We start from the raw sequence: 27,411 nt of genomic DNA, 5'->3' as shown, positions 1-27,411 counted from the left end.
TGACTTACTCAAACGTCCAAGGGCAGAGCAGGTTGTCCATTGTCAACAACAAGCTCAAGTTGAAAGGAGAGAGAAAAGAGCCAAGGAGAGACGGTTTCATCCTGGAGAGCACGTCCTAGCTTGAAACTACAACACTGGACCGAAATGGGTTCCTGCCACAGTGATCGTGCAGACGGGCCCTGTGTCTTACACGGTTGAGACTGCTGAGGACGTCGTCTGGAGAAGACACACTGATCAACTGTTGCTAGGAGCAGAGACAGCCACAGAGGCTCCAATGGCTGGTTGGCCTGAACTGTTTCCGGATGATACCGCAAACCAGCATCCTTTGCCACAGTGCTCTTCTTCAACACAGGAAGTGAAAGACTGTTCCACCTGTGCAAACTCCTGACTTTCGACTGACACAGGCACCTTCTCTATCTAGGCCTGTGTCAATGCCTACTGCTGTGGAAGCCAGCGATGACCGCCGGTAACCTGTCAGAGAGCGGCGGCCTCCAAGACGCTTGGATCTGTAGGCTTAGTGATTTACCCACAAGACTGGGGCAGAATAAACCCCAGGGTAAAGTTAGGGTTTGAGGCAGTCTACCTCTACCCTTGGTTAGTTGAGTGCATTGAAAGTAACTTACCTGTTGAGGAATAATGTGGACATTTCATGTAAGAGGGGAGGAATATGTTATGTATTATGTGTTCTCCTCCCACCTGCGGTGGTGCTGTCACAGCAGATAAATGGTTGGGTTTGTTCTCTTGGTTGGATTTTTGTTCTCTTTGTTCTATACTCTCCAGAACCTTCTTTTTGAATAAAGTAACCTTCCCCCCCCCTTTCCTTTTGTTTCTCTCACACACCTGGCAGCTATCTCTTGCCCTGCCAGTACACTTCACACCTAATCTCAGCCTATTACCATCTCGTCTAGCTTCGAATACCTTTTATTGTCTCTTTTACTGCTTTTGCTTCTTTTACTTCTTTTGTCCGATCGCAGCCCTGCCTTCGATCTATTTTATTTTCTTTCCAGTTTTGAAGAAGGGTTCGACCCAAAACGTCAACTCAAATTTCTCTCCACGGATGTTGCCTGACCTGCTGAGTTTTTCCAGCATTTTCTGTTGTTATTTTGGATTTCCAACATCTGCAGTATTTTGCTATCGTACTCATGTTTGAATCTCTGGGTATTGAGTCCTAATTGTGTCTAGGTAGAAAGGTACAGACACAACACCCTACAGTACTCGCCTGAGCGAGTCTCCCATTTTGTTGTAGTGTGCTGCATGCTGCACAACCTGGCTATCCTCAGGACTCAGCCACTGCCAGTAGACATTGAAGGACCACCAGAGGAGGAGGAGGAGGAGCACCAAGATGGGAGGGAGGCACAAAGTGCAAGGGCCGTCCGTCAGCGGCTTATTGCAAGTCGGTTCTAGGCCCCCTCTCAGGGAATGGCTTGTGTCATTGAAAGAACATGAATGGAGCTGCTCCGCAAACCCTGAGGCGGTCAAGGCAACAAATAGTTCAAAGTGCAAACATGCACAATCTGAATAAAGACAATTTTTTATTTAACAAACTCTGTGCCCTTCCCGCATGACAAACAAATACAGAGAAACCCCCCAAAAAACAGTCAGACACATAACTGGCTCTCACAACCTGGAGACAATGAACAAAATAGTTAAACAAAAATGACCATGATCCTCGGCCTTCATAAAAAATCAACACAACATCCTCGGCCTTCAGAAAAAAAAAACACATTTTGCCACACCTCCTACTATTTGGCCTGCGAGGGTGATCTGCCTCGCTTGCGAGATTGGCCCCTTCCCGCCCTGCAGCTCCTCCGCAATGGGACCCCAGTGGCTGTAGCAAGGCTGCGGGAAGGCTGCTGAGGGTCAGATAGTGAGTCGGCAGATGCCCTTGGGGGACGGCCTGGACCAGCTCTGGGCCTGGAGGGCCCGGCTGCTGACTGCTCCAACTCTGCTTGGGTGGCAGCAGTCTGTCCTATGGGCAGTGGCAGCTGCAGTGGAGGAGTGACAGTGTTGGCTGCAGGAATGTTGCCAACCTGACAGAGCACAGGCACTCCCTGGTCGGACAAGACACTGGCGCTCGCACGGGCCAGCACTGAAGCATGCACAGCAATCTGCTGAAGCACAGACTGCTGGGCTGCTGCGGCGCGGCGAGGGCCCCGGCGCTGCCTGGCCGATCCAGCGAGGGTGGCAGCAATTAGTGCTAGTGTGGCCCTGATCTGTGTCTGCATCAGACCAGCCAGTGACTACATGGCACGACTAAGCACTTGGCTGGAAGCCGCCTGTGATGCAGCGATGTCCTGCTGACTCCTGGCCTGTGCTGCCCCGAATTCCTGTACACTCCTTGCCAGTGACTCTATGGAGTCAGGCATCCTAGCCACTGCAGCCATGAGCTCAGTGTGCCTGCGCTCAGCCTGGGCGTCCATTTCACCAAGGAGCCGCACCTCCTCTGCGCTCACCGTAGCAGGACTGGAGGCCGCACTCACCCTCCGGGGAGAAGGCCGCCGAGCTTCCCTACCCACCCCGCGTTGCTGCAGCCCGCTGGGCCCCGGAGCTTCACCCTCCTCAGACCTTTCCCCCCTGCTCCCCTCCAAGGAAGAAGTGTCCCCATCATGGCCATGGCCTGCCTCGGCTGAGGGTGGCACTGATGGTCCGGCTTCCTCTTCCTCCTCCTCGCCTTCCGATTCACTCACAGTGCCAGCTTGAGGGCCCACCTCCTCACCTGGCGATTCAGCATCTGAAAGCAGGGAGGCACAAGAGTTGCTTTAGAGTGAGGACAGGGCAGCAGCGAGGGAGGCATGAGTGCTGCTATGCACTGCATTGGTTCGAGAGTGGCAAAGGATGCTGGTGTGAGGCACAAGTGGAAAGAGAGAGGTCAAAAAGGTGATGACCTTATCATTGCTGTCCAGAACAGGGCCGGCATCTCCAGTGGCGACGGGGCCAATCTGCCGGCCTGCCATAATCCGTTCCACTCGCTGCTCCAGGTCGCTGAGGTCTTTAAGTTCAGGACGGCCTCCCCCGGTCCGTTGCTGCTGCCTCCTATTGTGGGCCAGCTTGCCCTGCAAGAGAAAGGACAGGCTCTGAGTACAGTGTGAAGCCCTGATCTTGCCTGCACTGCCTCCCATGGTGGAATAGCCCTGACAGTGTCAAGCCCTGATCTTGCCTGCACTGCCTCCCGTTAGATCCGTGGTTCAGTGGATAAATAATTACACGGATGCTGTACATAAACAAATAACAGGTCTTTACTGGAGGAGGGTGATGTCGGTGCAGGCTCGATGGGCCGAAATGGCCTCTACCTGCACTGTGGGGTTTCTGTGATTCTGTGACTGGGGTACAGAGGCATGCGCACAGCTTATATACCGGTGTGGTCACTGCCGGTACTACAGTATACAGGAGCTGTAAAAAGTAGTTCTGACTTAAAGCACATACACTACAATTCCTCCCTTTTTAGATTAATAATACCCCCTTAATATTCAAATAACAATTACATTTTTACATGTACATTCAATAACAAAAGTCCATTTATAGATTCAGTCTTTGGGGCGGCTTCCTGACCCTTTCGGGATAGCGCCTTTCCGAAGGTTCTTGTTCTTGGTGCAGAGGCGATTCTGACCCCTTTTCATCGGGTAGTTCATCGGGTTCCACTGCTACTGGGTCTGAAGTAGATGCTACCGGTATGTCGGGTTCATCCCCAGGTACTCGAGACATGGGGTTGACGCCTTCCTCTGACGCTAAGATCTGATCAACGTGGCGTCTCACAATGTTCTCCCCGACATCCACTGTGTACATTAATGGCCCCTGCCTTGTACATATCGTTCCGGGTTGCCACTTCTCTGTTCGATAGTCACGGGCCAAGACTGGTTGCCCTACATTGAAGCTCCTTGTCGGCTTCTCGTTGATGAGCTGGAATTGTTTGTCCTCAACATTTCTTCGCACATTTGGTCTGAGCAAGTCCAGATGAGATCTTAACCTTCGGTTAAAGAGCATCATGGCCGGGGTCTGGCTGGTAACTGCATGTGTCGCGTTTCGGTAGGCTAATAAGAAATTGTCCATCTTATGCTGTAGTGGAATTTCCTCATCGCACATGGCCTTTATCACCTTCTTAAAGGTTTGTACGAACCTCTCAGCCAATCCATTGGTGGCTGGATGATACGGGGCGGATGTGTAATGCCTTACCCCATTCCTTTTCATGAATTTTTGGAACTCGTCGGACACAAACTGTGGTCCATTATCAGAGCAGATCTGCTCTGGCAAACCGTTTCTGGCAAATATGGTCCGTAGGACTGCAATCGTTTTCTCTGTAGTGGTTGAAGACATCTTTATCACCTCAGGCCACTTTGAATGAGCATCCACTGCTATTAAGAACATTGAGTCCATGAATGGACCAGCGAAATCAATGTGCACCCGTTGCCATGGAGAGGAGGGCCACTCCCATGGGTGTAGAGGGGCATGTGGTGGTGCATTTTGGACCTTCTGGCATCCTAAGCAGCTCTTAGTTAGGTCTTTGATTTGTTGATCGATTCCCGGCCACCACACATAAGCCCTAGCAAGGCTTTTCATTTTCACTCCCCCCAGATGACCTTCATGTAGCTCCTTTAGCACTCTCTCCCTTAACTTGGGTGGAATCACCACTCTGGATCCACACATCACTGTCCCCTGGCATACTGATAGCTGTTCTCTTCTGAATGAGAATGCTGGCAACAGTGAGTCACCATGTGTTGGCCATCCCCTCACCGTCAATTCATATACCCGTGACAGCGTCGGATCATTGCGGGTCTCCTTCTCTATATCCGCGTTTGTTACTGGCAATCGTTCAATTATCGACGAATAAAATATCTCGATAGGGTCCACTGCTGGTGCTTCCTCCACCGTAGGCAGTGGCAGGCGCGATAGCCCATCAGCGTTCCCATGCTGTTTCGTGCCTTTATATTCTATTTCATATTGATTCGCCCCGAGAAACAGGGACCATCTTTGTAACCGCTGTGCAGTCATTACTGGCACGCCCTTCTTAGGATTAAAGATGGAGACAAGTGGTTGGTGGTCAGTCAGCACGGTGAACTTCTGCCCATGCACATAATGGTTGAATTTTTTTACTCCCCATACTAGGCTGAGGGCCTCCCTGTCAATCTGGGCGTAGTTGCGCTCGGCTGAGGTTAGTGACCGAGATGCAAAGGCTACTGGCCTCTCCAACCCGTCTGGGAATTTGTGCGACAGCACCGCTCCAATGCCGTAGGGTGATGCATCACATGCCAAACAAATTGGTAGTGCTGGGTTGAAATGGGCCAACACCTCTTTTGATGTGATCAATTCTTTGCACTTCTGGAAAGCTCGTTTACATTCGTCATTCCACTTCCATGGTACCCCTGTTTGCAGTAGGGTGTTCAGCGGGTGTAATACCGTAGACAAATTTGGTAAGAACTTGTGGTAATAGTTTACCAGCCCGAGGAACGACCTCAGTTGTGACACATTTTCCGGTGCTGGAGCCTTGACTACTGCCTCAATCTTGTCAGGGGACTTATGTAACCCCTCTTCATCGATGACGTGGCCGCAATACGAGATCTGTTTCTGGAAAAACTTGCACTTGTGGAGATTAGCTCGTTGCCCATATTCCTTTAATCTGGCGAGCACCTTCTCCAAGTTAGCGAGGTGATCACCGTCATTTTCGCCCGTGACCAAGATGTCGTCCAAATAACACTGGGTCCCTGGAATCCCTTGCAGGACCTGATCCATCACCCTTTGCCAGATAGCCGGAGCCGAGGCAACTCCAAACACCAGCCCGTTGTATTGATAGAGACCTTTATGGGTGTTGATCGTAAGGTAATGTTTCGAAGCTTCTTCTACCTCCATTTGCAAGTACGCCTGGGCTAGATCAATTTTGGTGAAGCGTTTACCACCAGATAGCGAGGCGAAAATATCCTCAATTCGTGGAAGCGGATATTGCACCGTGTGAAGGACTGGGTTCACTGTCACCTTAAAATCCCCACAGATGCGGACCTTCTTTGGTTCCCCAGGCGTATTACTCAACGACCTCTTCATTACAGGAACGATGGGTGTAGCCCACTCGCTCCAGTCCACTTTGGACAGTACTCCTGAACGTTCCAACCCTTCCAGCTCTGCTACAACCGCTGGTCTGATCTCATAAGGCACTGGTCTGGCCTTCAGAAACTTTGGGCTTGCATTATCCTCTATTTTAATTGTTGCTGTTATTCCTTTTAGTGTTCCTAGTCCCTCCTGGAACACTTCTTTTGCTTCAGTTAGCATTTTTGACAGTCGTCCAGGTGTGACGTCGTCATCCTTTTTGGCCTCCACCTTCAGTGCCTGTATGGAATGCCAATCTAAATGTATCTTCCGGATCCATTCACGTCCTAGCAGTGGTGGTCCTCCATTTGGCAATACATATATATCCATTTTAGGTATTTCCTGACCTTTATATGTCAATTTCACCCTTATTTTTCCTTTGGGGTAGACTTTTTGCCCCGTATACGTCTTCAAGACAATCTCTGTAGCTTTCAAGGGTATGTGTGAAAATAGCCGCTTGTAGTCTCTTTGATTTATGACTGTTAGAGCTGACCCTGTGTCCAATTCCATTTCCACTTGGACTCAGTCTATCTTGAGTGTAACCCAGATAGTCTGGTGATCCTCCATTTCAGTTACATTATGTAGTTTCAGACAACCCAGCTCCTTGCTTCCGGAGTCTGTGTCACTTTTCTGTTCGTCTGAACCACTGTCCATCACCTGGTGTACCTTTTTGTACTTCTCCTGTGGAGATTTCTTACTGTTGGTTTTCTTCCCAGACCTGCAGACTCTTGCTATGTATCCTGCTTTCCCACACTGTCTGCACACTTGGTCCTTGAACCAACAATCTTTCTGGTCATGTGTTGTTCTGCCGCAGCGATAGCACTTCCCTGTTCCATAGGTCATTTCGTTGGTGCCATCTTCTTGCGGTCTCCGTTGTATCTCTGCAGCGCCCCTTGCGGCTGCTTCGTGTGATACTGCCATACTGAAAGCTTTGTCCAGCGTAAGGTCCTTTTCTGATAGAAGCCGTTTCTGGGTTCCTTCACTTTGTAGCCTACACACAAACTTGTCGCTTAACGTGTCTGCTAGTCCCGCTCCAAACTGGCAGTATTTCGATAGCTTGCGCAGTTCCGTTAGGTACTCAGCATTGCTTTCGTCTTTGTGTTGGTTCCTTTTATGGAACTTAAATCGTTCTGCTATCAGCAGCGGTGTGGAGTTTAAGTGGTCCTGTAGGATTTCTACTATGCTTTCAAAATTCTTGTTTACCGGCTTCTCTGGGGTTATTAGATTTCGCAGTAACCCAAAAGTTTTTGCACCCATGGAATTTAACAGAACCAGTGCTTTATTGGCATCTGGCACTTCATTCGCCCTGCAGTACACCTCAATACGTTCCACATATGTCGCCCAATCTTCGACTTCATTGTCGAATGTAGAGATACTGCCACTCTTCGGCATCCTTGGTTGTGCGTTAACTATCCCCAATGGCGCCTCCCGCGCATCCCCTTCTTCTCCGCTGGCACAAAATGGCGTCTCCCGCGCTTTCCTTCCTTCCCGCGCTCGCCCGTCTTCTCCGCTGCGGCTTCGCAAAATGGCGTCTCCCGCGCTCTTCCTTCTTCTCCGCGGCTCAATGGCGCCTCCCGCGCTCTCCCTGCTTCTCCGCGGCTCAATGGCGTCTCCCCTTGCTTCGCCCCGCAGACCCTGATCAGCCCGTGATCCCTGGCTGTGCTCTGCACGTTCTTCTCTTGATATTTGTCGACGCCGCTCAGTCTAGAACCCGGCTGTTTCTTACCCTCTCTCTCTCCAGTTTGCAGCATTTTTCCTCGACGCCGCTCGGTGATCAACCCCCGGCTGCGCCCTGCTCTCTTCACCCTCTTTCTTACCCCGTCGACGCTGCCCGGCTCTCTCTCTCTGCCGTTGGTCGGCTCCAGCCGCCGCTGCTCGGGAAGGGTCTGCTCTGGACCTGTCGTCGGTCTCTTACTGCTCGTTGTGGCTGGGGAACCAAGCCCGGCTCTCCACAGCCTCCCCAGCGAAGTTGGATCTCTGCCTGACTGCTGGGTGGTTGCTCGCGGTCGACGCCCGTGTTCCTGGACTCGACTATTTTTTTTTTTTAATTTTTATGTTGCAGGTAGATTCGCATCAACACTTGTCGCCACTGTTAGATCCGTGGTTCAGTGGATAAATAATTACACGGATGCTGTACATAAACAAATAACAGGTCTTTACTGGAGGAGGGTGATCTCTAGACTGGGGTACAGAGGCATGCGCACAGCTTATATACCGGTGTGGTCACTGCCGGTACTACAGTATACAGGAGCTGTAAAAAGTAGTTCTGACTTAAAGCACATACACTACACCTCCCATGGTGGAATAGCCCTGACAGTGTCAAGCCCTGATCTTGCCTGCACTGCCTCCCATGGTGGAATAGCCCGGACATTCTGAAGCCCTGATCTTGCCTGCACTGCCTCCCATGGTGCAATAGCCCTGACAGTGTGTCAAGTGGTGAATGTGCATGTGACTTTCATGCGAGTCCCATAGGTGTTGGATGAAGGCTGGGCATTGGGGCTTTCAGGACCCTTTGGCCATAAAGTAAGGTGCACATGCAGAGATGAAGAGGATATTGGAAAGGGTACTCACCCTGACAACCCGAGTGAGGTCATTGAACTTCTTCCTGCATTGCGTTGGTGTCCTAGGGACCATGCTGCTGGAGGTCACTCTGTGTGCCACCTCCCTCCAAGCTTTTCTATATTCGCTGGGCAGCGGCCTCCTGCCACTGTCAGGAAAGAGGATAGGTCGCCTGCGCTCCACTGCGCCAACCAGAACCTTCAGTGCCCCCTCACTGAAGCGCTGCGCTCACTCCCTGGCCTTCTCCATGGTCGTGGGCGTAACGATATCGAAGCAGGTCTGTCCAGGCCTAGAATCAGGGCTCGAGTGTGCAGGGCGTGGCTGCAAACCAAATCGACCCTCCCCCTTTAAGAGTTGACCGGCGCCAGCATGTCTGCCTGCAATCGACAACTTGCCGCACCTGCACTGCGCCCTCCCTCGGTGGTAGCGCCTCGGCTCGCCGGCTTAGCACCTTATGATAGTCGTGCACCGCCTGCTTTAGCGCAGCAGCAACCTGTTGGGGCGATGCAACTCAATTTCGGCGAAGGTGGCGCTAAGTTGCGCTGGGCGCTAAATTTAGCGAACGCTCGGCTGTAGCGCCCCAAACGTGGTGATACTGAATTTCTAGGCCAAGGTGTGGTCTCACCAAGGCCCTGTGCAAGTGCAGCAAGACATCCTTGTTCCTGTACTCGAATCCTCTCGCTATGAAGGTCAACATACCATTTGCCTTCTTAACCGCCTGCTGCACCTGCATGCTTACCTTCAGCAACTGGTGCACAAGGACACCCAGGTCTCGTTGCACTTCCCCTTCTCCCAATCTATTGCCATTCAGATAATAATCTGTCTTCCTGTTTTCACCACCGAAGTGGATAACCTCGCATTTATCCACATTATACTACATTTGCCATGCATCTACCCAATCACCCAACCTGTCCAAATCATACTGGAGTTTCTCTGCATCCTCCTCACAGCACACATGCCCACCCAGTTTTGTGCCATCTGCAAAGTTGGAGATATTACATTCAGTTCCCTTGTCCAGATCATTTATATATATTGTGAATAGCTGGGGTCATAGCACCGATCCCTGCGGTAACGCACTAGTCACTGCCTGCCACTCGGAAAAAGACCCGTTTATTCCAACTCTTTGCTTCCTGTCTGCCAACCAGTTCTCTATCCAAGTCAGTACCTTACCCCCAATCCCATGTGCTTTAACTTTACATGCTAATCTCTTATGCGGGACCTTATCGAAAGACTTCTGTAAGTCCAAATACACCACATCCACTGGTTTTCCCTTTTCTATTCTACCAGTTACATCCTCAAAAATTCCAGTAGATTAGTCAAGCACGATTTACCTTTTGTAAATCTGTAGTGTATGTACCTTTAAGATGAACTATGTTTTTGAAGCCCCTGTATACTGTAGTACCAGTAGTGACCACTCGGGTATATAAGCCTGTGTAGCGTCTTGTGTAGTTAGTTCACCTCCAGACTTTGTTCAGTAAACACTTGTTAAATCAACTCCTGCATTCCGTGTCTCCATTAACACACGGATCTAACAGTGGCGACGAGTTAGAAACGAACTTACCTGCAATTCGGCAGCACCTCAAGGGGATCGATTCCTCAGACGAAGGTCGAAGCCAGAAGCAAGGAAAAAAATTTAAAATAAAAAAATAACTCGAAGAAACTCGAAAACGAGGGCCAGGCTTGGTCTCCAGTCTGGTTTCCCCAGCTAAACGGGCTGGTGGCAGGTAGTGCACTGATCCTTCCTGGGCTGCGGCGGGCTAGAGCTCGATCAGGTGGCTCTGCAACGGGGCCGGGCAGCGAGTCGGGAAGCAGAAGCAAAGAGAGAGAGGGTGGAGCACTCAGGGCGCGGCCGGTGCTGCAAAGCAGGTCGGCGTTCGGACCGAGCAGAGGGAGGGGAAAGTCCCAGAGGGTCCGCTCCACGACGGGAACGGTTCTCCAAGTAACGGAGAAACTATTGAAGCGATATATAAAAAAAATAGAAATACCGCGAAAAGCTGCAGGTCGCAACGGGAACCGCGGAGAACAGCAGCGGCAGCGGCGGGAAAGCACGCGAGGCACCATCTTAACTCGGCGGGGAAGAAAGAAAAGCGCGGGAAGCGCCCTTTTAGATTTTCAAGATGCCGAAGACTGGCAATATTACTGCTTTCGATAGTGATATAGAAGATTGGACCACATATGTGGAAAGAGTGGAGGTATATTGCAAGGCGAATGAAGTAGCGGATGATAAAAAGGCATCGGTACTTCTAAATCTGATGGGCACAAGGACATACGGGCTGTTACGAAACATGATCACTCCAGCCAAACTGATGGACAAGAATTTTAAGGAGATTGTTGATACCTTACAGGAGCACTTAAACCCAACACCGCTGCTGATAGTGGAACGATTCAAATTCTTCAGGAGGAATCAGCACAAGAATGAAAGTAATGCTGATTACCTCACCGAATTACGAAAGCTGTCAAAGCACTGCCAATTCGGGGCAGGACTGGCAGATTCTCTACGAGACAAATTCGTCTGTGGTCTCCTAAGCGAAGGAACACAGAAAAGACTACTTTCTGAGAAAGATTTGACACTGGACAAGGCTTTCAGTGTGGCTGTATCATACGAAGCAGCAGCAAGAGGAGCTGCAGAGATTCAGCAAAAGCCACAGGACTTTGGCACCCATGAAATGACATGGGGTTTCAAGAGATGTTATCGCTGCGGCAGATCCACCCATGACCAGAAGGACTGCTGGTTCAAGGACAAAGCATGCAGGCAATGCGGAAAGATGGGACACATTGCACGTGTATGCAGATCTGGAAAGAAATTCGCTGACAGTAAAAAGGTCAATAAGGAAAAGTACAGAAAGGTACAAATTGTAGTGTCCGTGTGTAGATAAAGACACTGAAGACAGGAGTTGGTTCATAGGTATTTACTAAGCAAGTCTGGGGGGGGTTTCTAAAGGATATACACAATACACAGGCTTATATAGCCCAAGTGGCAATTACCGGCATTATGCACACCTGGGGCTCTTAAAGGCACATACACCATAATTGCTCTTAAAGGCACATACACCACAATTCCTCCCCTTCTAGCTAACTAGTACATCATATTTTAAGTAATTATTAATTACATGTTATATGCAAAATAATATACATTGCCGTATTAATTAATTATAAGTTAGTCTCTCAGGAGGCTTCCTGACTCGGTCCGGATAACGCCTCGGGGGTGTAGTAGTTTCTGGTGGTGTAGTAGGTTCTTCTGGCAAGGCTGATTCGGCTTGAAGGCCAGTGTCGGGTTCATCGGGCTCCAATATCACCGGATCGGAGGTAGATATGGGTATCTCTACTTCATCGTTAGATGTATAGAGTGGTGGTGTAGGTTGTCCCTTTTCGGATGACTTGATGATTTGGTCAGCATGGCGCCTTATTATGCTGTCTCCGATGTCCACGGTATACATCAGTGGTCCTAATCGTGTGCAGATAGTTCCAGGCTGCCATTTCTCGGTACGGTAGTCCCGGCCCTAGTTGGCCTTTCATTCATGCCCTGAAACTGCCGGTTCTCCACGTCCCTTCGGATGTTGGGCTTGACCAAATCCAGCCGGCATCTTAGGTTTCTATTGTAGAACATCATGGCGGGAGTTTGGTTAGTAACCATATGCGTTGCATTCCTATATGCAAATAAGAAGTTATCCACCTTGTGCTGAAGTTTTATGTCTTCATTACCCATGGCCTTGATGGCCTTCTTGAAGGTCTGGACAAACCTTTCAGCCAATCCATTGGTGGCGGGATGGTATGGGGCGGACGTGTAGTGCTTTACCCCATTGTTCTTTAAGAACTTTCTGAATTCTTCGGACACAAATTGCGGTCCATTATCAGAACATATCTGCTCCGGCAGCCCATTCCTGGCAAATATGGTCCTTAATACTGTGATGGTTTTTTCCGTGGTGGTGGAGGACATCTTTATTACCTCCGGCCACTTGGAGTGTGCATCAACTGCGATTAAGAACATTGAGTCCATAAATGGACCAGCAAAGTCGATGTGCACCCTTTGCCAGGGAGATGAGGGCCACTCCCATGGATGTAGAGGGGCCTGTGGCGGAGCATTTTGGACCTTCTGGCATCCTAGGCAACTCTTGGTCATGTCTTCGATGTCTCCATCGATACCTGGCCACCATACAAACGCCCTAGCTAGGTTCTTCATTTTCACTCCACCCAGATGCCCCTCGTGAAGCTCCTTTAGCACTTTATCCTGGAGTTTGGGTGGAATCACCACTCTGGATCCACACATCAAGGTTCCTCAGCACACTGACAGCTGTTCTCTTCTTTGTGAGAATGCTGGCAACAGTGGTTCGCCATGTGCTGGCCATCCCTTCACTGTTAAATCGTAGACCCGTGAGAGAGTAGGGTCATTTCTTGTCTCCCTTTCAATGGCAGAATTTGTCACCGGTAGACATTCCACTATGGTAGAGTGGAATATCTCTACTGGGTCTACTGTAGGTGCCTCTTCTATCGTTGGTAACGGTAGGCGTGATAAACCATCAGCATTCCCATGCTGTTTTGACCCTTTGTATTCAATGTTGTATTGGTGTGCCCCTAGAAAAAGGGACCACCTCTGTAGTCTTTGTGCCGTCATAATGGGGACACCTTTTTTAGGGTTGAATATGGAGATGAGGGGTTGATGGTCAGTCAGCAAGGTAAATTTTTGTCCGTGTAGGTAATGGTTGAATTTCTTCACTCCCCATACCAGGCTGAGTGCTTCCCTGTCTATCTGGGCATAGTTACGCTCAGCTGAGTTCAATGAGCGTGACGCAAATGCTATCGGCCGTTCCGAGTCATCAGGGAATCTATGGGACAATACCGCTCCTATGCCGTAAGGGGATGCATCGCACGCCAGTCTGATTGGTAGTGATGGGTTGTAATGAGCCAAAATTTTCTCGGATGTGATTAAGTCTTTACATTTATGGAAGGCACGTTTACAGTCTTCGTTCCATTTCCAAATCACTCCTGTCTGTAGAAGATCATTAAGAGGGTGTAGAATAGTTGATAAGTTCGGTAAAAATTTATGATAGTAATTTATTAATCCCAGGAATGACCTTAATTGTGAAACATTTTCAGGTGCTGGGGCTTTTATAACTGCTTCAATTTTTTCAGGTGACTTATGCAACCCTTCCTTATTAATTATGTGGCCACAATATGATATCTGATTTTGGAAAAATTCGCACTTGGGGCGATTTGCTCGTAGGCCCCGTTCTTTCAGCCTAGTGAGCACCTGCTCCAAATTGGCAAGGTGCTCGTTGTCGTTTTCTCCTGTTATAAGGATGTCGTCTAGGTAGCATTGAGTCCCCGGAATCCCTTGCAGGACTTGCTCCATAGCTCTTTGCCAGATAGCTGGAGCTGATGCTATTCCAAAAACCAGTCGATTGTACTGGTACAAGCCTTTGTGTGTGTTTATTGTGAGATACTTTTTAGAGGTCTCCTCAACCTCCATCTGTAGATATGCCTGTGCCAAGTCAATTTTTGTGAAACGTTTCCCTCCGGATAGTGAGGCGAAAATATCTTCTATCCTCGGAAGAGGATACTGTACCGTGTGAAGGATCGGGTTTACAGTCGCCTTAAAGTCCCCACAGATGCGAATTTTTTTCTGTTCCTCAGAGTTATTTTTCAATGTTTTTTTCATGACTGGAACGATGGGTGTTGCCCATTCGCTCCAATCTATTTTGGATAATACGCCTGCCTTTTCCAAATTCTTCAGCTCTGCCTCGACTGCCGGACGTATTGCGTATGGCACCGGTCTTGCCTTAAAAAAATTTGGAATTGCTGTATCTTCCACTTTTATTGAGGCGGTGATGCCTTTCAAGGTTCCTAGTTTCTCTTGAAACACTTCTTTGGCGTTGGCCAAGATGTCTTTTAATCGTTCAGGTATGATGTCATCATTGTTTTTTTCCTTACTGGTCACCGTCAGTGCCTGAATGGAGTGCCAGTCTAAACGTATCTTCCTTATCCATTCATGTCCCAACGGTGGACCACCATCTTGTAGAATGTATAAATACAACCTTTGTATTTCTTTGCCGTTGTATACCACAGGCACCCTTATTTTTCCTTTGGGGTAGACTTTCTGCCCCGTATATGTTTTTAAGATAATGGATGTGTCTTTTAGAGGTATATGCGAAAATAGCCTCTCGTAATCTCGTCGATTTATTACGGTTAGAGCTGATCTTGTATCTAGCTCCATTTTAACTGGGGGCCCTGCTATTGTGAGGGTAACCCAAATGGTTTGGTAATCCTCTTTGGCAAGTACATTATGTAATTTGAGACAGCTTAGTCTCTTGTTTCCGGAGTCGCTATCGCTATTCTGGTCTTCGGAGCTATTGTCCGTCATCATTTGTACCTTCCTGTACTTTTCTTTATTGATTTTTTGTTTTCTGTCAGTGGATTTATTTTGTCCAGATTGGCATACCCGTGCAATGTGTCCAATCTTACCACATTGCCTGCATGCTTTGCCCTTGAACCAGCAGTCCCTCTGGTTATGGGTGGATCTGCCGCAGCGATAACATCTTCCGAACTCCTGTGTCATTTTATGGGTGCCGAAGTCCTGTGTCTCTTGTTGTATCTCTGCAGCTCCTTTTGCTGCTGCTTCATATGATACAGCCATACTGAAAGCTTTGTCCAATGTTAAATCTTTTTCAGAAAGCAGTCTTTTTTGTGTTCCTTCACTTAAGAGACCGCAAACAAATTTGTCTCGAAGATAATCCGATAGTCCTGCTCCGAATTGGCAGTACTTTGATAGCTTTCTTAATTTGGTTAGGTAATCAGCGTTACTTTCATTCTTGTGTTGATTTCTCTTGAAAAATTTGAATCGTTCCGCTATCAGCAGCGGTGTTGGGTTTAAATGCTCCTGCAGGGTATCAACAATTTCTTTAAAAGTCTTGTCCTTTGGTTTGGCTGGAGTGATTACATTTCGTAACAGCCCGTATGTCTTCGCGCCCATTAAGTTCAGAAGTACTGAAGCTTTTTTTTCATCTGTTATTCCATTTGCAGTGCAATAAACCTCTACTCTTTCCACGTATGTGGTCCAATCTTCTATTTCGCCATCAAAAGCCTCAATATTACCAGATTTAGGCATTTCAGAAAAGATGTGGCGCTTCCCGCGCTTTTTTTTTTCTCTCTGTAGCAACGATATGGCGCTTCCCGCGCTTTCCCGCCGCTGCTACCGATAACAACGCTGTTTTACTGTGGTTTCCGTTTATTCACTGTTGGAGACTCGTTCCCGACGGAGGTCTAAACGCTGACCTGCTTGCCGCGCCGGCCGTCTCTCGAGTGCACCCTCCCAGTCCGTTATTGCTTGCCTCCGATTTCGCTGCCTGTCTCAACTGTAGAGTCCGCCGCTGGAGCTCCAGCCTGACGCCCAGGAAGGATTAGCGCAGTACCTGTCACCAGCTTGGCCAGCTGGTGAAACCACAGTTTCTCTTACTTCCTTGAGTCTTCTGGACGCTGGAGGAATCGATGTCCTTGAGGTGCTGCCGAATTGCAGGTAAGTCCGTTTCCACTTCGTCGCCACTGTAGTGTCCGTGTGTAGATAAAGACACTGAAGACAGGAGTTGGTTCATAGGTATTTACTAAGCAAGTCTGGGGGGGGTTTCTAAAGGATATACACAATACACAGGCTTATATAGCCCAAGTGGCAATTACCGGCATTACGCACACCTGGGGCTCTTAAAGGCACATACACCATAATTGCTCTTAAAGGCACATACACCACACAAATGATGACGGACAGTAGCTCCGAAGACCAGAAGAGCGATAGCGACTCTGGAAACAAGAGACTAAGCTGTCTCAAATTACATAATGTAATTGCCAAAGAAGATTACCAGACCATTTGGGTTACCCTCATGATAGCGGGGTCCCCAGTCAAAATGGAGCTAGATACAGGATCAGCTCTGACCGTCATGAGTCGACGGGATTACGAGCGGCTATTTCCGCATATACCTTTGAAAGACACATCCATTGTCTTGAAGACATATACGGGGCAGAAAGTATACCCCAGAGGGAAAATAAGGGTGCCTGTTGTATACAATGGCAAGGAAATACAGAAGTTGTATTTATACGTTCTGCAAGATGGTGGTCCACCGTTGTTGGGACGTGAATGGATCAGAAAGATACGTTTAGACTGGCACTCCATTCAGGCACTGACGGTGACCAGTAAGAAAAAAAACGATGATGACGTCATACCTGGACGATTAAAAGAAATCTTGGCTAACACCAAAGAAGTGTTTCAACAGGAACTAGGAACCCTGAAAGGCGCCACCGCCTCAATAAAAGTGGAAGATGCGGCAATTCCCAAGTTTTTTAAGGCAAGGCCGGTGCCATACGCAATTCATCCAGCCATCGAGGCAGAGCTGGAGAATTTGGAAAAAGCAGGCGTGTTATCCAAGGTAGATTGGAGTGAGTGGGCAACACCCATCATCCCGGTCATGAAGAAAATGTTGAATAATGATAAATCTGAAGAACAGAGAAAAGTTCGCATCTGTGAGGACTTCAAGGTGACTGTAAACCCGGTTCTTCACACGGTACAGTATCCTCTTCCGAGGATAGAAGATATTTTCGCCTCACTATCCGGAGGGAAACGTTTCACCAAAATTGACTTAGCACAGGCATAGCTACAGATGGAGGTTGAGGAGGCCTCTAAAAAGTATCTCATGATAAACACACACAAAGGCCTGTACCAGTACAATCGACTGGTTTTCGGAGTGGCATCAGCTCCGGCTATCTGGCAAAGAGCTATGGAGCAAGTCCTGCAAGGGATTCCGGGGACTCAATGCTACCTAGATGACATCCTTGTAACAGGAGAAAATGACAACGAGCACCTTGCCAACTTGGAGCAGGTGCTGACGAGGCTGAGAGAACGGGGCCTACGAGCAAATCGCCCCAAATGCGAATTTTTCCAGAAACAAATATCAGATTGTGGCCATGTCATTAACGAAGAAGGGTTGCATAAGTCACCTGAAAAAATTGAAGCGGTCGTAAAGGCCCCAGCGCCTGAAAATGTCTCACAATTAAGGTCGTTCCTGGGATTAGTAAATTACTATCATGAATTTTTACCAAACTTGTCGACGGTTCTGCACCCGCTTAACGCACTGCTACAAACGGGAGTAGTTTGGAAATGGAGCGAAGACTGTAAACGTGCCTTCCATAAATGCAAAGGCTTGATCATGTCCAGGGAAGTGTTGGCTCATTACAACCCATCACTGCCAATCAGACTGGCGTGCGATGCATCCCCTTACGGCGTGGGAGCGGTATTATCGCATAGATTCCCTGATGGCTCGGAGCGGCCGATAGCTTTTGCGTCACGCTCATTGAACTCAGCTGAGCATAACTATGCCCAGATCGACAGGGAGGCACTCAGCCTGGTGTGGGGGGTGAAGAAATTCAACCATTACCTACACGGACAAAAGTTTACCTTGTTGACTGACCATCAACCCCTCGTCTCCATATTCAACCCTAAAAAGGGCGTTCCCATTAGGACAGCGCAAAGGCTACAGAGGTGTTCCCTTTTCCTAGGGGCACACCAATATGACAGAGTACAATGGAACAAAACAGCATGGGAATGCTGACAGGTTATCGCGCCTACCGTTGCCAACGGTGGAAGATGCGCCTACAGTGGACCCAGTGGAGATATTCCACTCGACCATAGTGGAATGTCTACCGGTGACAAATTCTACCATTGAAAAGGAAACGCGAAATGACCCGACTCTCTCACGAGTCTACGATTTAACGCTGAAGGGATGGCCAGCACATGGCGAACCACTGTTGCCAGCATTCTTGCAAAGAAGAGAACAGCTGTCAGTGTGCCGAGGAACCTTGATGTGTGGATCCAGAGTGGTGATTCCACCCAAGCTCAAGGATAGAGTGCTAAAGGAGCTTCATGAGGGGCATCTGGGTGGAGTGAAAATGAAGAACTTAGCCAGAGCGTTTGTGTGGTGGCCAGGTATCGATGGAGACATCGAAGAAATGACCAAGAGCTGTCTAGGATGCCAGAAGGTCCAAAACGCCCCACCACAAGCCCCTCTACATCCATGGAAGTGGCCCTCATCTCCATGGCAAAGGGTACATATCGACTTTGCTGGTCCATTTATGGACTCAATGTTCTTAATCGCGGTGGATGCACACTCCAAGTGGCCGGAGGTAATAAAGATGTCCTCCACCACCACGGAAAAAACCATCACAGTATTAAGGACCATATTCGCCAGGAATGGGCTGCCTGAACAGATCTGTTCTGATAATGGACCGCAATTTGTATCCGAAGAATTCAGGAAGTTCTTAAAAAACAATGGGGTTAAGCACTACACATCCGCCCCATACCATCCCGCCACCAATGGATTGGCTGAAAGGTTTGTCCAGACCTTCAAGAAGGCCATAAAGGCCATGGGTAATGAAGACATAAATCTGCAACATAAGGTAGATAACTTCTTGTTTGCGTACAGGAATGCAACACATGTGGTTACAAACCAAACCCCACCATGATGTTTTTCAATAGAAGACTAAGATGCCGGCTGGATTTGGTCAAGCCAAACGTCAGAAGGGACGTAGAGAACCGGCAATTTCAAAGCATGAAAGAAAGGCCAACTAGAACCTTCCAGATAGGTCAACCAGTTTTGGCCCGGGACTACCGTACTGAGAAATGGCAGCCTGGAACTATTTGCACATGACTAGGACTGCTGATGTATACCATGGACATTGGAGAAAGCATAATAAGGCGCCATGCTGACCAGATCATGGAGTCATCCGAAAAAGGACAACCTACACCACAACTCTATACGCCTAGTGATGAAGCAGAGATACCCATAGTATCTACCTCCGATCCGGTGATACTGGAACCAGATGAACCCGACACTGGCATTGAAGCCGAATCAACCTTGCCAAAAGAACCTACTACACCACCGAGGCGTTATCCGGACCGAGTCAGGAAGCCTCCAGAGAGACTGAATTTGGAATTGATTAACTTCAGCAAATGTGTATATTATTGTTCTTGTAAAAATGTTGTTTAATGATTACTTAAAATGTTATGTACTATTTATCTAAAAGGGGAGGGATTGTAGTGTATGTACCTTTAAGAGGAACTATGTTTTTGAAGCCCCTGTATACTGTAGTACCAGTAGTGACCACTCGGGTATATAAGCCTGTGTAGCGTCTTGTGTTGTTAGTTCACCTCCAGACTTTGTTCAGTAAACACTTGTTAAATCAACTCCTGCATTCCGTGTCTCCATTAACACACGGATCTAACAAAATCCATGTTGACTTTGTCCGATCCTGTCACTGTTTTCCAAGTGCTCTGCTATTACATCTTTTATAATGGACTCGAGCATTTTCCCCACTACCGATGTCAGGCTTACCGGTCTATAATTCCCCGTTTTCTCTCTACCACCTTTTTTAAATAGTGGGGTTACATCAGCTATCCTCCAACCCATTAGGACAGGTGACCAAAAGCTTGGTTAAAGAGATAGGTTTTAAGCACCACCTTAAAGGAGGAGAGGTGAAGGAGAGAGGTAGAGGGAGGGAATTCCAAAGATTAGGGCCTCGGCAACAGAAGGCACGGCCACCAATGTTTGAGCAATTATAATCGGGGCTGCGCAAGAGGGTAGAATTAGAGGAGCGCCGAGATCGGGGGTGGTGGTGGGGGGGGGTGGGGGGGGCGAGGCCATGGAGGGATTTGAAAACAAGGATGAGAATTTTTAAAAATCGAGGCGTTACTCAACCGAGAGCCAATGTAGGTCAGCGAGCACAACTTGGGATGGGATGGTGCAAGTTAGAATACGGGCAGCAGAGTTTTGGATGAGCTCAAGTTCATGTAGGGTGGAACATGGAAGGCCGGCCAGGAGAGCGTTGGAATCGTCAAATTCAGTCACACACACACTGACGCACGCACTGGTCAAAAACAGTGCTCAGTTTTATCAAAAATTGTTGCACCCAGTACCACATGAACGCGGGAATTATACAGGAAAGAGACCAAGGTCCATCGAATTGACCTTCAACCATCCGGGAGCTGCAGGATAGGACTTTACTGTTACAACAAATGGGACAATATCTGGTTGACCAACGGTCAGCACACATGGGCCAGCTTTTACTGGATCAAAACAGTCACCAAACAAAACACTGACCCTTCACCCACACCGACCACCCCTGGCCCCACTCCGACCCACCCCCGGCCCCACTCCGACCCCCCCCTGGCCCCACTCCGACCACCCCCTGGCCCTACTCCGACCCCCCCTGGCCCCACTCCGACCCCCCCCTGGCCCCACTCCGACCCCCCCTGGTCCCACTCTGACCCCCCCTGGCCCCACTCCGACCCACCCCCGGCCCCACTCCGACCCCCCCCTGGCCCCACTCCGACCCCCCCCTGGCCCCACTCCGACCCCCCCTGGCCCCACTCCGACCCCCCACTGGCCCTACTCCGACCCCCCCCTGGCCCCACTCCGACCCCCCCTGGCCCCACTCCGACCCCCCCCTGGCCCCACTCCGACCCCCCCCTGGCCCCACTCCGACCACCCCCTGGCCCTACTCCGACCCCCCCCTGGCCCCACTCCGACCCCCCCCGGTCCCACTCTGACACCCCCTGGCCCCACTCCGACCCCCCCCGGCCCCACTCCGAGCCCCCCCGGCCCCACTCCGAGCCCCCCCTGGCCCCACTCCGACCCCCCCCGGCCCCACTCCGACCCCCCCCTGGCCCCACTCCGACCCCCCCTGGCCCCACTCCGACCCACCCCCGGCCCCACTCCGACCCCCCCCTGGCCCCACTCCGACCCCCCCCTGGCCCCACTCCGACCCCCCCTGGCCCCACTCCGACCCCCCCCTGGCCCCACTCCGACCCCCCCCTGGCCCCACTCCGAGCCCCCCCTGGCCCCACTCCGACCCCCCCCTGGCCCCACTCCGACCCCCCCCTGGCCCCACTCCGACCACCCCCTGGCCCTACTCCGACCCCCCCCTGGCCCCACTCCGACCCCCCCCGGTCCCACTCTGACACCCCCTGGCCCCACTCCGACCCCCCCCGGCCCCACTCCGAGCCCCCCCGGCCCCACTCCGAGCCCCCCCTGGCCCCACTCCGACCCCCCCCGGCCCCACTCCGACCCCCCCCTGGCCCCACTCCGAACCCCCCTGGCCCCACTCCGACCCCCCCTGGCCCCACACCGAACCCCCTGGCCCCACACCGACCCCCCCTGGCCCCACACCGACCCCCCCTGGCCCCACACCGACACCCCCTGGCCCCACTCCGACCCCCCCTGGCCCCACACCGAACCCCCTGGCCCCACACCGACCCCCCCTGGCCCCACACCGACCCCCCCTGGCCCCACACCGACCCCCCCTGGCCCCACACCGACACCCCCTGGCCCCACACCGACACCCCCTGGCCCCACACCGACACCCCCTGGCCCCACACCGACACCCCCTGGCCCCACACCGACACCCCCTCGCCCCACACCGACACCCCCTCGCCCCACACCATAAGAATATAAGAACAGAAGAAATAGGAGCAGGAGTAGGTCAATCGGCCCCTCAAGCCTGCTCCACCATTCAATAAGATCATGGCTGATCTGATCCTAACCTCAAATCTTCTATCACTCTCCATCCCACCCGAACCCATGTGATCTCCTGGGAGAGGCGAAAAACCAGATAAAAAACCCAATGGCCAATTTGGGAGAAAAAATCTGGGAAATTCCTCTCCGACCCATCTAGGCGATCGAAACTCTTCCAGGAGATCACTCTGTCCCTATATTTTCTACAGTACTTACCTTCTGTAAAGGCGATCTCCAGCCCAGCCAGGAACAAGAATAAAACCATCTCCTGAAATCTAACACAGAATTAGAACACAAGAAGTAGGAACAGAACCAGGCTAAATGGCCCCTGGGCCCGCTCCACTACCCACAGGGCCATGACCATTCCGAACCTAGACTCATGTCCAATTTCCTGCCCGCCCCCCGTAACCCTTAATTCCCTTTACTTCTAGGAAACTATCTATTTCTGTTTTAAATTTATTTAATGATGCAGCTTCCACAGCTTTCTGGGGCAGCAAATGCCACAAAGCTACCACCCTCTGAGTGAAGAAGTTTCTCCTCATCTCAATTTTGAAAGAGCAGCCTCTTATTCTAAGACTATGCCCCCTAGTTCTAGTTTCACCCATCATCGGGAACATCCTCCCCGCATCCACCCGATCCAACCCCTTCACAATCTTATATGTTTCAATAAGATCGCCTCTCATTCTTCTGAACCCCAATGAGTAGAGTCCCAATCTACTCAACCTCTCCTCATACGTCCATCCCCTCATCCCCGGGATTAACCGAGTGAACCTTCTTTGTACTGACTCGAGAGCAAGTATGTCTTTTCTTAAGTATGGACACCAAAACTGTACGCATTATTCCAGGTGCGGTCTCACCAATACCTTGTACAACTGAAGCAATACCTCCCTATTTTTATATTCTATCCCCCTAGCAATGAAAGCCAACATTCCATTGGCCTTCTTAATCACTTGCTGCACCTGCATACTAACTTTTTGAGTTTCGTGCACCAGGACCCCCAGATCCCTTTGTACTTCAGTACTTTCCAGTTTCTTGCCATTAAGATAATAACTTGCTCTACGATTTTTCCTGCCAAAGTGCATAACCTCACACTTTCCAGTATTGTATTCCATCTGCCAAATCTCTGCCCACTTACTTAGCCTGTCTATGTCCCCTTGCAGGTTTTTTATGTCCTCCTCACTCACTACTTTCCCCCCCCCCCATCTTAGTATCATCTGCAAACTTTGATATGTTACACTCGGTCCCCTCCTCCAAATCGTTAATATAGATTGTAAAGAGTTGGGGACCCAGCACTGACCCCTGCGGAACACCACTAGTTACTGATTGCCAGTCTGAGAATGAACCATTTATCCCAACTCTCTGCCTTCTGTTAGATAGCCAATCCTTTATCCATGCCAGAATATTACCTCCAATCCCGTGATTTTTTATCTTAAGCAATAATCTTTTGTGTGGCACCTTGTCAAATGCCTTTTGGAAGTCTAAATACACTACGTCCACTGGTTCCCCTTTATCCACCCTATATGTTACTTCCTCAAAGAACTCCAGCAAATTTGTCAAACATGACTTCTCCTTCATAAAACCATGCTGACTTTGTCCTATTAAATTATGATTATCCAAATGTCCTGTTACTGTCTCCTTAATAATGGACTCCAAAATTTTACCTACCACAGATGTTAGGCTAACCAGTCTATAGTTTCCAGCCTTCTGTCTACTGCCCTTTTTAAATAAGGGTGATACATTAGCAGTTTTCCAGTCTGCCGGGACCTTTGCCGAGTCCAGGGAGTTTTGGAAAATTATTACCAATGCATCCACAATCCCTACCGCCACTTCCCTCAAGACCCTAGGATGTAAGTATTCCGGTCCAGGTGATTTATCCGCTTTGAGTCCCATTATTTTACCGAGTACCACTTCCTTCGTGATTTTGATCGTGTTTAGCTCCTCCCCCCCATAGCCCCCTGTTTGTCCAGTGTTGGGATATTCTTAGTGTCCTCTACTGTAAAGACTGATACAAAATATTCATTCAGTGTTTTTGCCATCTCCATATTTCCCACCATTAATTTCCCGGTCTCATCCTCTAAGGGACCAACATTTACTTTAGCCACCCTTTTTCTTTTTTCTTTTTATATAACTATAAAAACTCTTACGATCTGTTTTTATATTTTTTGCTAATTTACTTTCATAATCTATCTTCCCTTTCTTAATCAATCTTTTTGTTATTTTTTGCTGTCTTTTAAAGTTTTCCCAATCCTCTATCCTCCCACTAGATTTGGCTACCTTATATGCCCTTGTTTTTAGTCGAATACTATCCTTAATTTCTTTACTTAGCCACGGATGGCTGTCTTTTCTTTTACATCCTTTTCTTCTCAGTGGAATATATATTTTTTGGAAGTTGTAAAATAACTCCTTAAATGTACACCACTGATCATGTATCGTCTTACCCTTTAATCTATTTTCCCAATCCACTCTACTCAATTCTGCTCTCATACCTTCATAGTCTCCTTTATTCAAGCTTAGCACGCTTGTTTGAGATCCAACCTTCTCACCCTCTAATTGAATATGGAATTCAACCATGTTATGGTCACTCATTCCAAGGGGCTCCTTTACTGGTACATTTTTAATTAATCCTGTCTCATTACACAGGACCAGATCTAAGGTTGCTTGCCCCCTGGTCGGTTCAGTTACATACTGCTCAAGAAACCCATCCCTAATACACTCAATGAACTCATTCTCAAGGCAGCCCTGCCCAATTTGATTTGTCCAATTAATATGATAGTTAAAATCCCCCATAATTATAGATGTTCCCCTATTACAAGCCTCAACTATTTCCTGATTGATACTCCGTCCAACAGAGTTGCAACTGTTCGGAGGCCTATAGACTATGCCCACTAGTGTTTTTTTCCCCTTATTATTCCTTATCTCCACCCAAACTGTTTCATTATCCTGATCTTTCGACCCAATATCATTTCTCTGTATTACAGTGATTCCTTCCTTTATTAACATAGCCACCCCACCTCCCCTTCCTTCCTGCCTGTCCTTCCTGATCGTTAAATAACCTGGTATGTTTAATTCCCAGGCATTGTCACCCTGCAGCCATGTTTCTGTAATGGCCACAAGATCATACCCATATGTAGTTATTTGTGCCATTAACTCGTCTATTTTGTTACGAATGCTACGTGCATTCAGATAGAGAACTTTCAAATATGTTTCGTGACACTTAGTTCCTGCTTTTGCCCTTTTTATTGCTTTACCTTTTACTCCATACCTTCTGCCCCTTCCTGACACGCTCTGGTTTTTAATTTCTCCACTGCTACCTAAGTCTTTTGTGTGGCACCTTGTCAAATGCCTTTTGGAAGTCTAAATACACTACGTCCACTGGTTCTCCTTTATCCACCCTGTATGTTACTTCCTCAAAGAACTCAAGCAAATTTGTCAAACATGACTTCCCCTTCATGAAACCATGCTGAGTTTGTCCTATTAAATTATGATTATCCAAATGTCCCGTTACTGTCTCCTTAATAATGGACTCTAACATTTTACCAACTACAGATGTTAGGCTAACAGGTCTATAGTTTCCAGCCTTCTGCCTACTACCCTTTTTAAATAAGGGTGTTACATTTGCAGTTTTCCAATCTGCCGGGACCTTTGCTGAGTCCAGGGAGTTTTGGAAAATTATTACCAATGCATCCACAATCCCTACCGCCACTTCCCTCAAGACCCTAGGATGTAAGCCATCAGGTCCAGGGGATTTATCCGGCTTAAGTCCCATTATTTTACCAAGTACCACTTCCTTAGTGATTTTAATCGTATTTAGCTCCTCTCCTCCTAGAGCCCCCTGTTTGTCCAGTGTTGGGATATTCTTAGTGTCCTCTACCGTAAAGACTGATACAAAATATTTGTTCAGCGTTGTTGCCATCTCCATGTTTCCCACCATTAGTTTCCCAGCCTCATCCTCTGAGGGACCAACATTTACTTTAGCCACCCTTTTTCTATTTATATAACTATAGAAACTTTTGCTATCCGTTTTTATATTTTTTGCTAATTTACTTCATAACCTATCTTCCCTTTCTTAATCAATCTTTTAGTTATTTTTTGCTGTCTTTTAAAGACTTCCAATCTTCTATCTTCCCACTAGATTTGGCTACCTATATGCCCTTGTTTTTAGTCGGATACTATCCTTAATTACTTTACTTAGCCACGGATGGCTATCTTTTCTTTTACACCCTTTTTTCCTCAGTGGAATAATTTTTTTTTGACACCCCCTCGCCCCACACTGACCCCCCCTGGCCCCACGCCGACCCCCCCCTTGCCCCACACCGACCCCCCTCGCCCCACACCGACCCCCCCTCGCCCCACACCGACCCCCCCTCGCCCCACACCGACCCCCCCCCTCGCCCCACACCGACCCCCCCTCGCTACAAAGCAAGACCCAGAACTCGTACATTCTTCCAGCAGGACTCACTGGATAGTCAACAGTAAAACCAGACCAACTCACCGACACCCCAGCCCAGGTCAGTGTAATCCCACTGCTGAAACCAGCCACTCAACACAGATCAGCAATGAACCCACAGCCTTGTCGCTCATCCAGTTCAGTGTACAACCGGGGAGACTACTGCCGTCACTGACACTCCCTCGTGTCAATCAGCCTAAACCCCACACACCTATCATCAGCAGTTGTGAGCAGGGCTGCCCAGCGTTGGTGCACATCACATAGATTCTCGCGGATCCTCTCATTCTTTGACCCCAGAGTCTCGATCAGCTGCTGTTCCCCCTCAGTCACAGATTCAACACTCGCCCGCTGAGATTCCAAAAGGCGTTTCAGCAGCTGAAAAATAAACAGAAATTCAGGTCAAACAAAACGGATAGATGATCAACCAAATACACGGCCTGTACAATCAGCCCATCACAGACTCTACCCCACCCATTAAATCCCCATCACATACCCTGTACAATCTGCCCATCACTGACTCTACCCCACCCATTAAATCCCCATCACACACCCTGGACAATCCACCCATCACAGACTCTACCCCACCCATTAAATCCCCATCACACACCCTGTACAATCTGCCCATCACAGACTCTACCCCACCCATTAAATCCCCATCACACCCTGTACAATCTGCCCATCACAGACTCTACCCCGCCCATTAAATCCCCATCACACACCCTGTACAATCTGCCCATCACAGACTCTACCCCGCCCATTAAATCCCCATCACACACCCTGTACAAT

The 27,411-nt window shown here is 49.1% G+C and overlaps 1 protein-coding gene across 1 annotated transcript in view; it reads right to left on the bottom strand.

Moving 5' to 3' along the window:
- The window catches only part of macf1b (microtubule actin crosslinking factor 1b), a 565,261-nt gene that overhangs the window by 482,244 nt on the left and 55,606 nt on the right, over positions 1–27,411 (bottom strand). Inside the window, exon 4 of the mRNA XM_085987168.1 lies at positions 26,837–27,000. Within this exon, the coding sequence (XP_085843294.1) occupies positions 26,837–27,000 (164 nt within the window). The remainder of the gene's footprint in view (positions 1–26,836; positions 27,001–27,411) is intronic.

The sequence above is a fragment of the Somniosus microcephalus genome, chromosome 5 (assembly GCF_052327205.1).
Source record: "Somniosus microcephalus isolate GS21.2 chromosome 5, FLI_Smic_1.0, whole genome shotgun sequence".
Classification (NCBI taxonomy): domain Eukaryota; kingdom Metazoa; phylum Chordata; class Chondrichthyes; order Squaliformes; family Somniosidae; genus Somniosus; species Somniosus microcephalus.
Note: the sequence above shows the minus strand (reverse complement) of the source record. Positions and strands in the feature narration are given on the sequence as shown.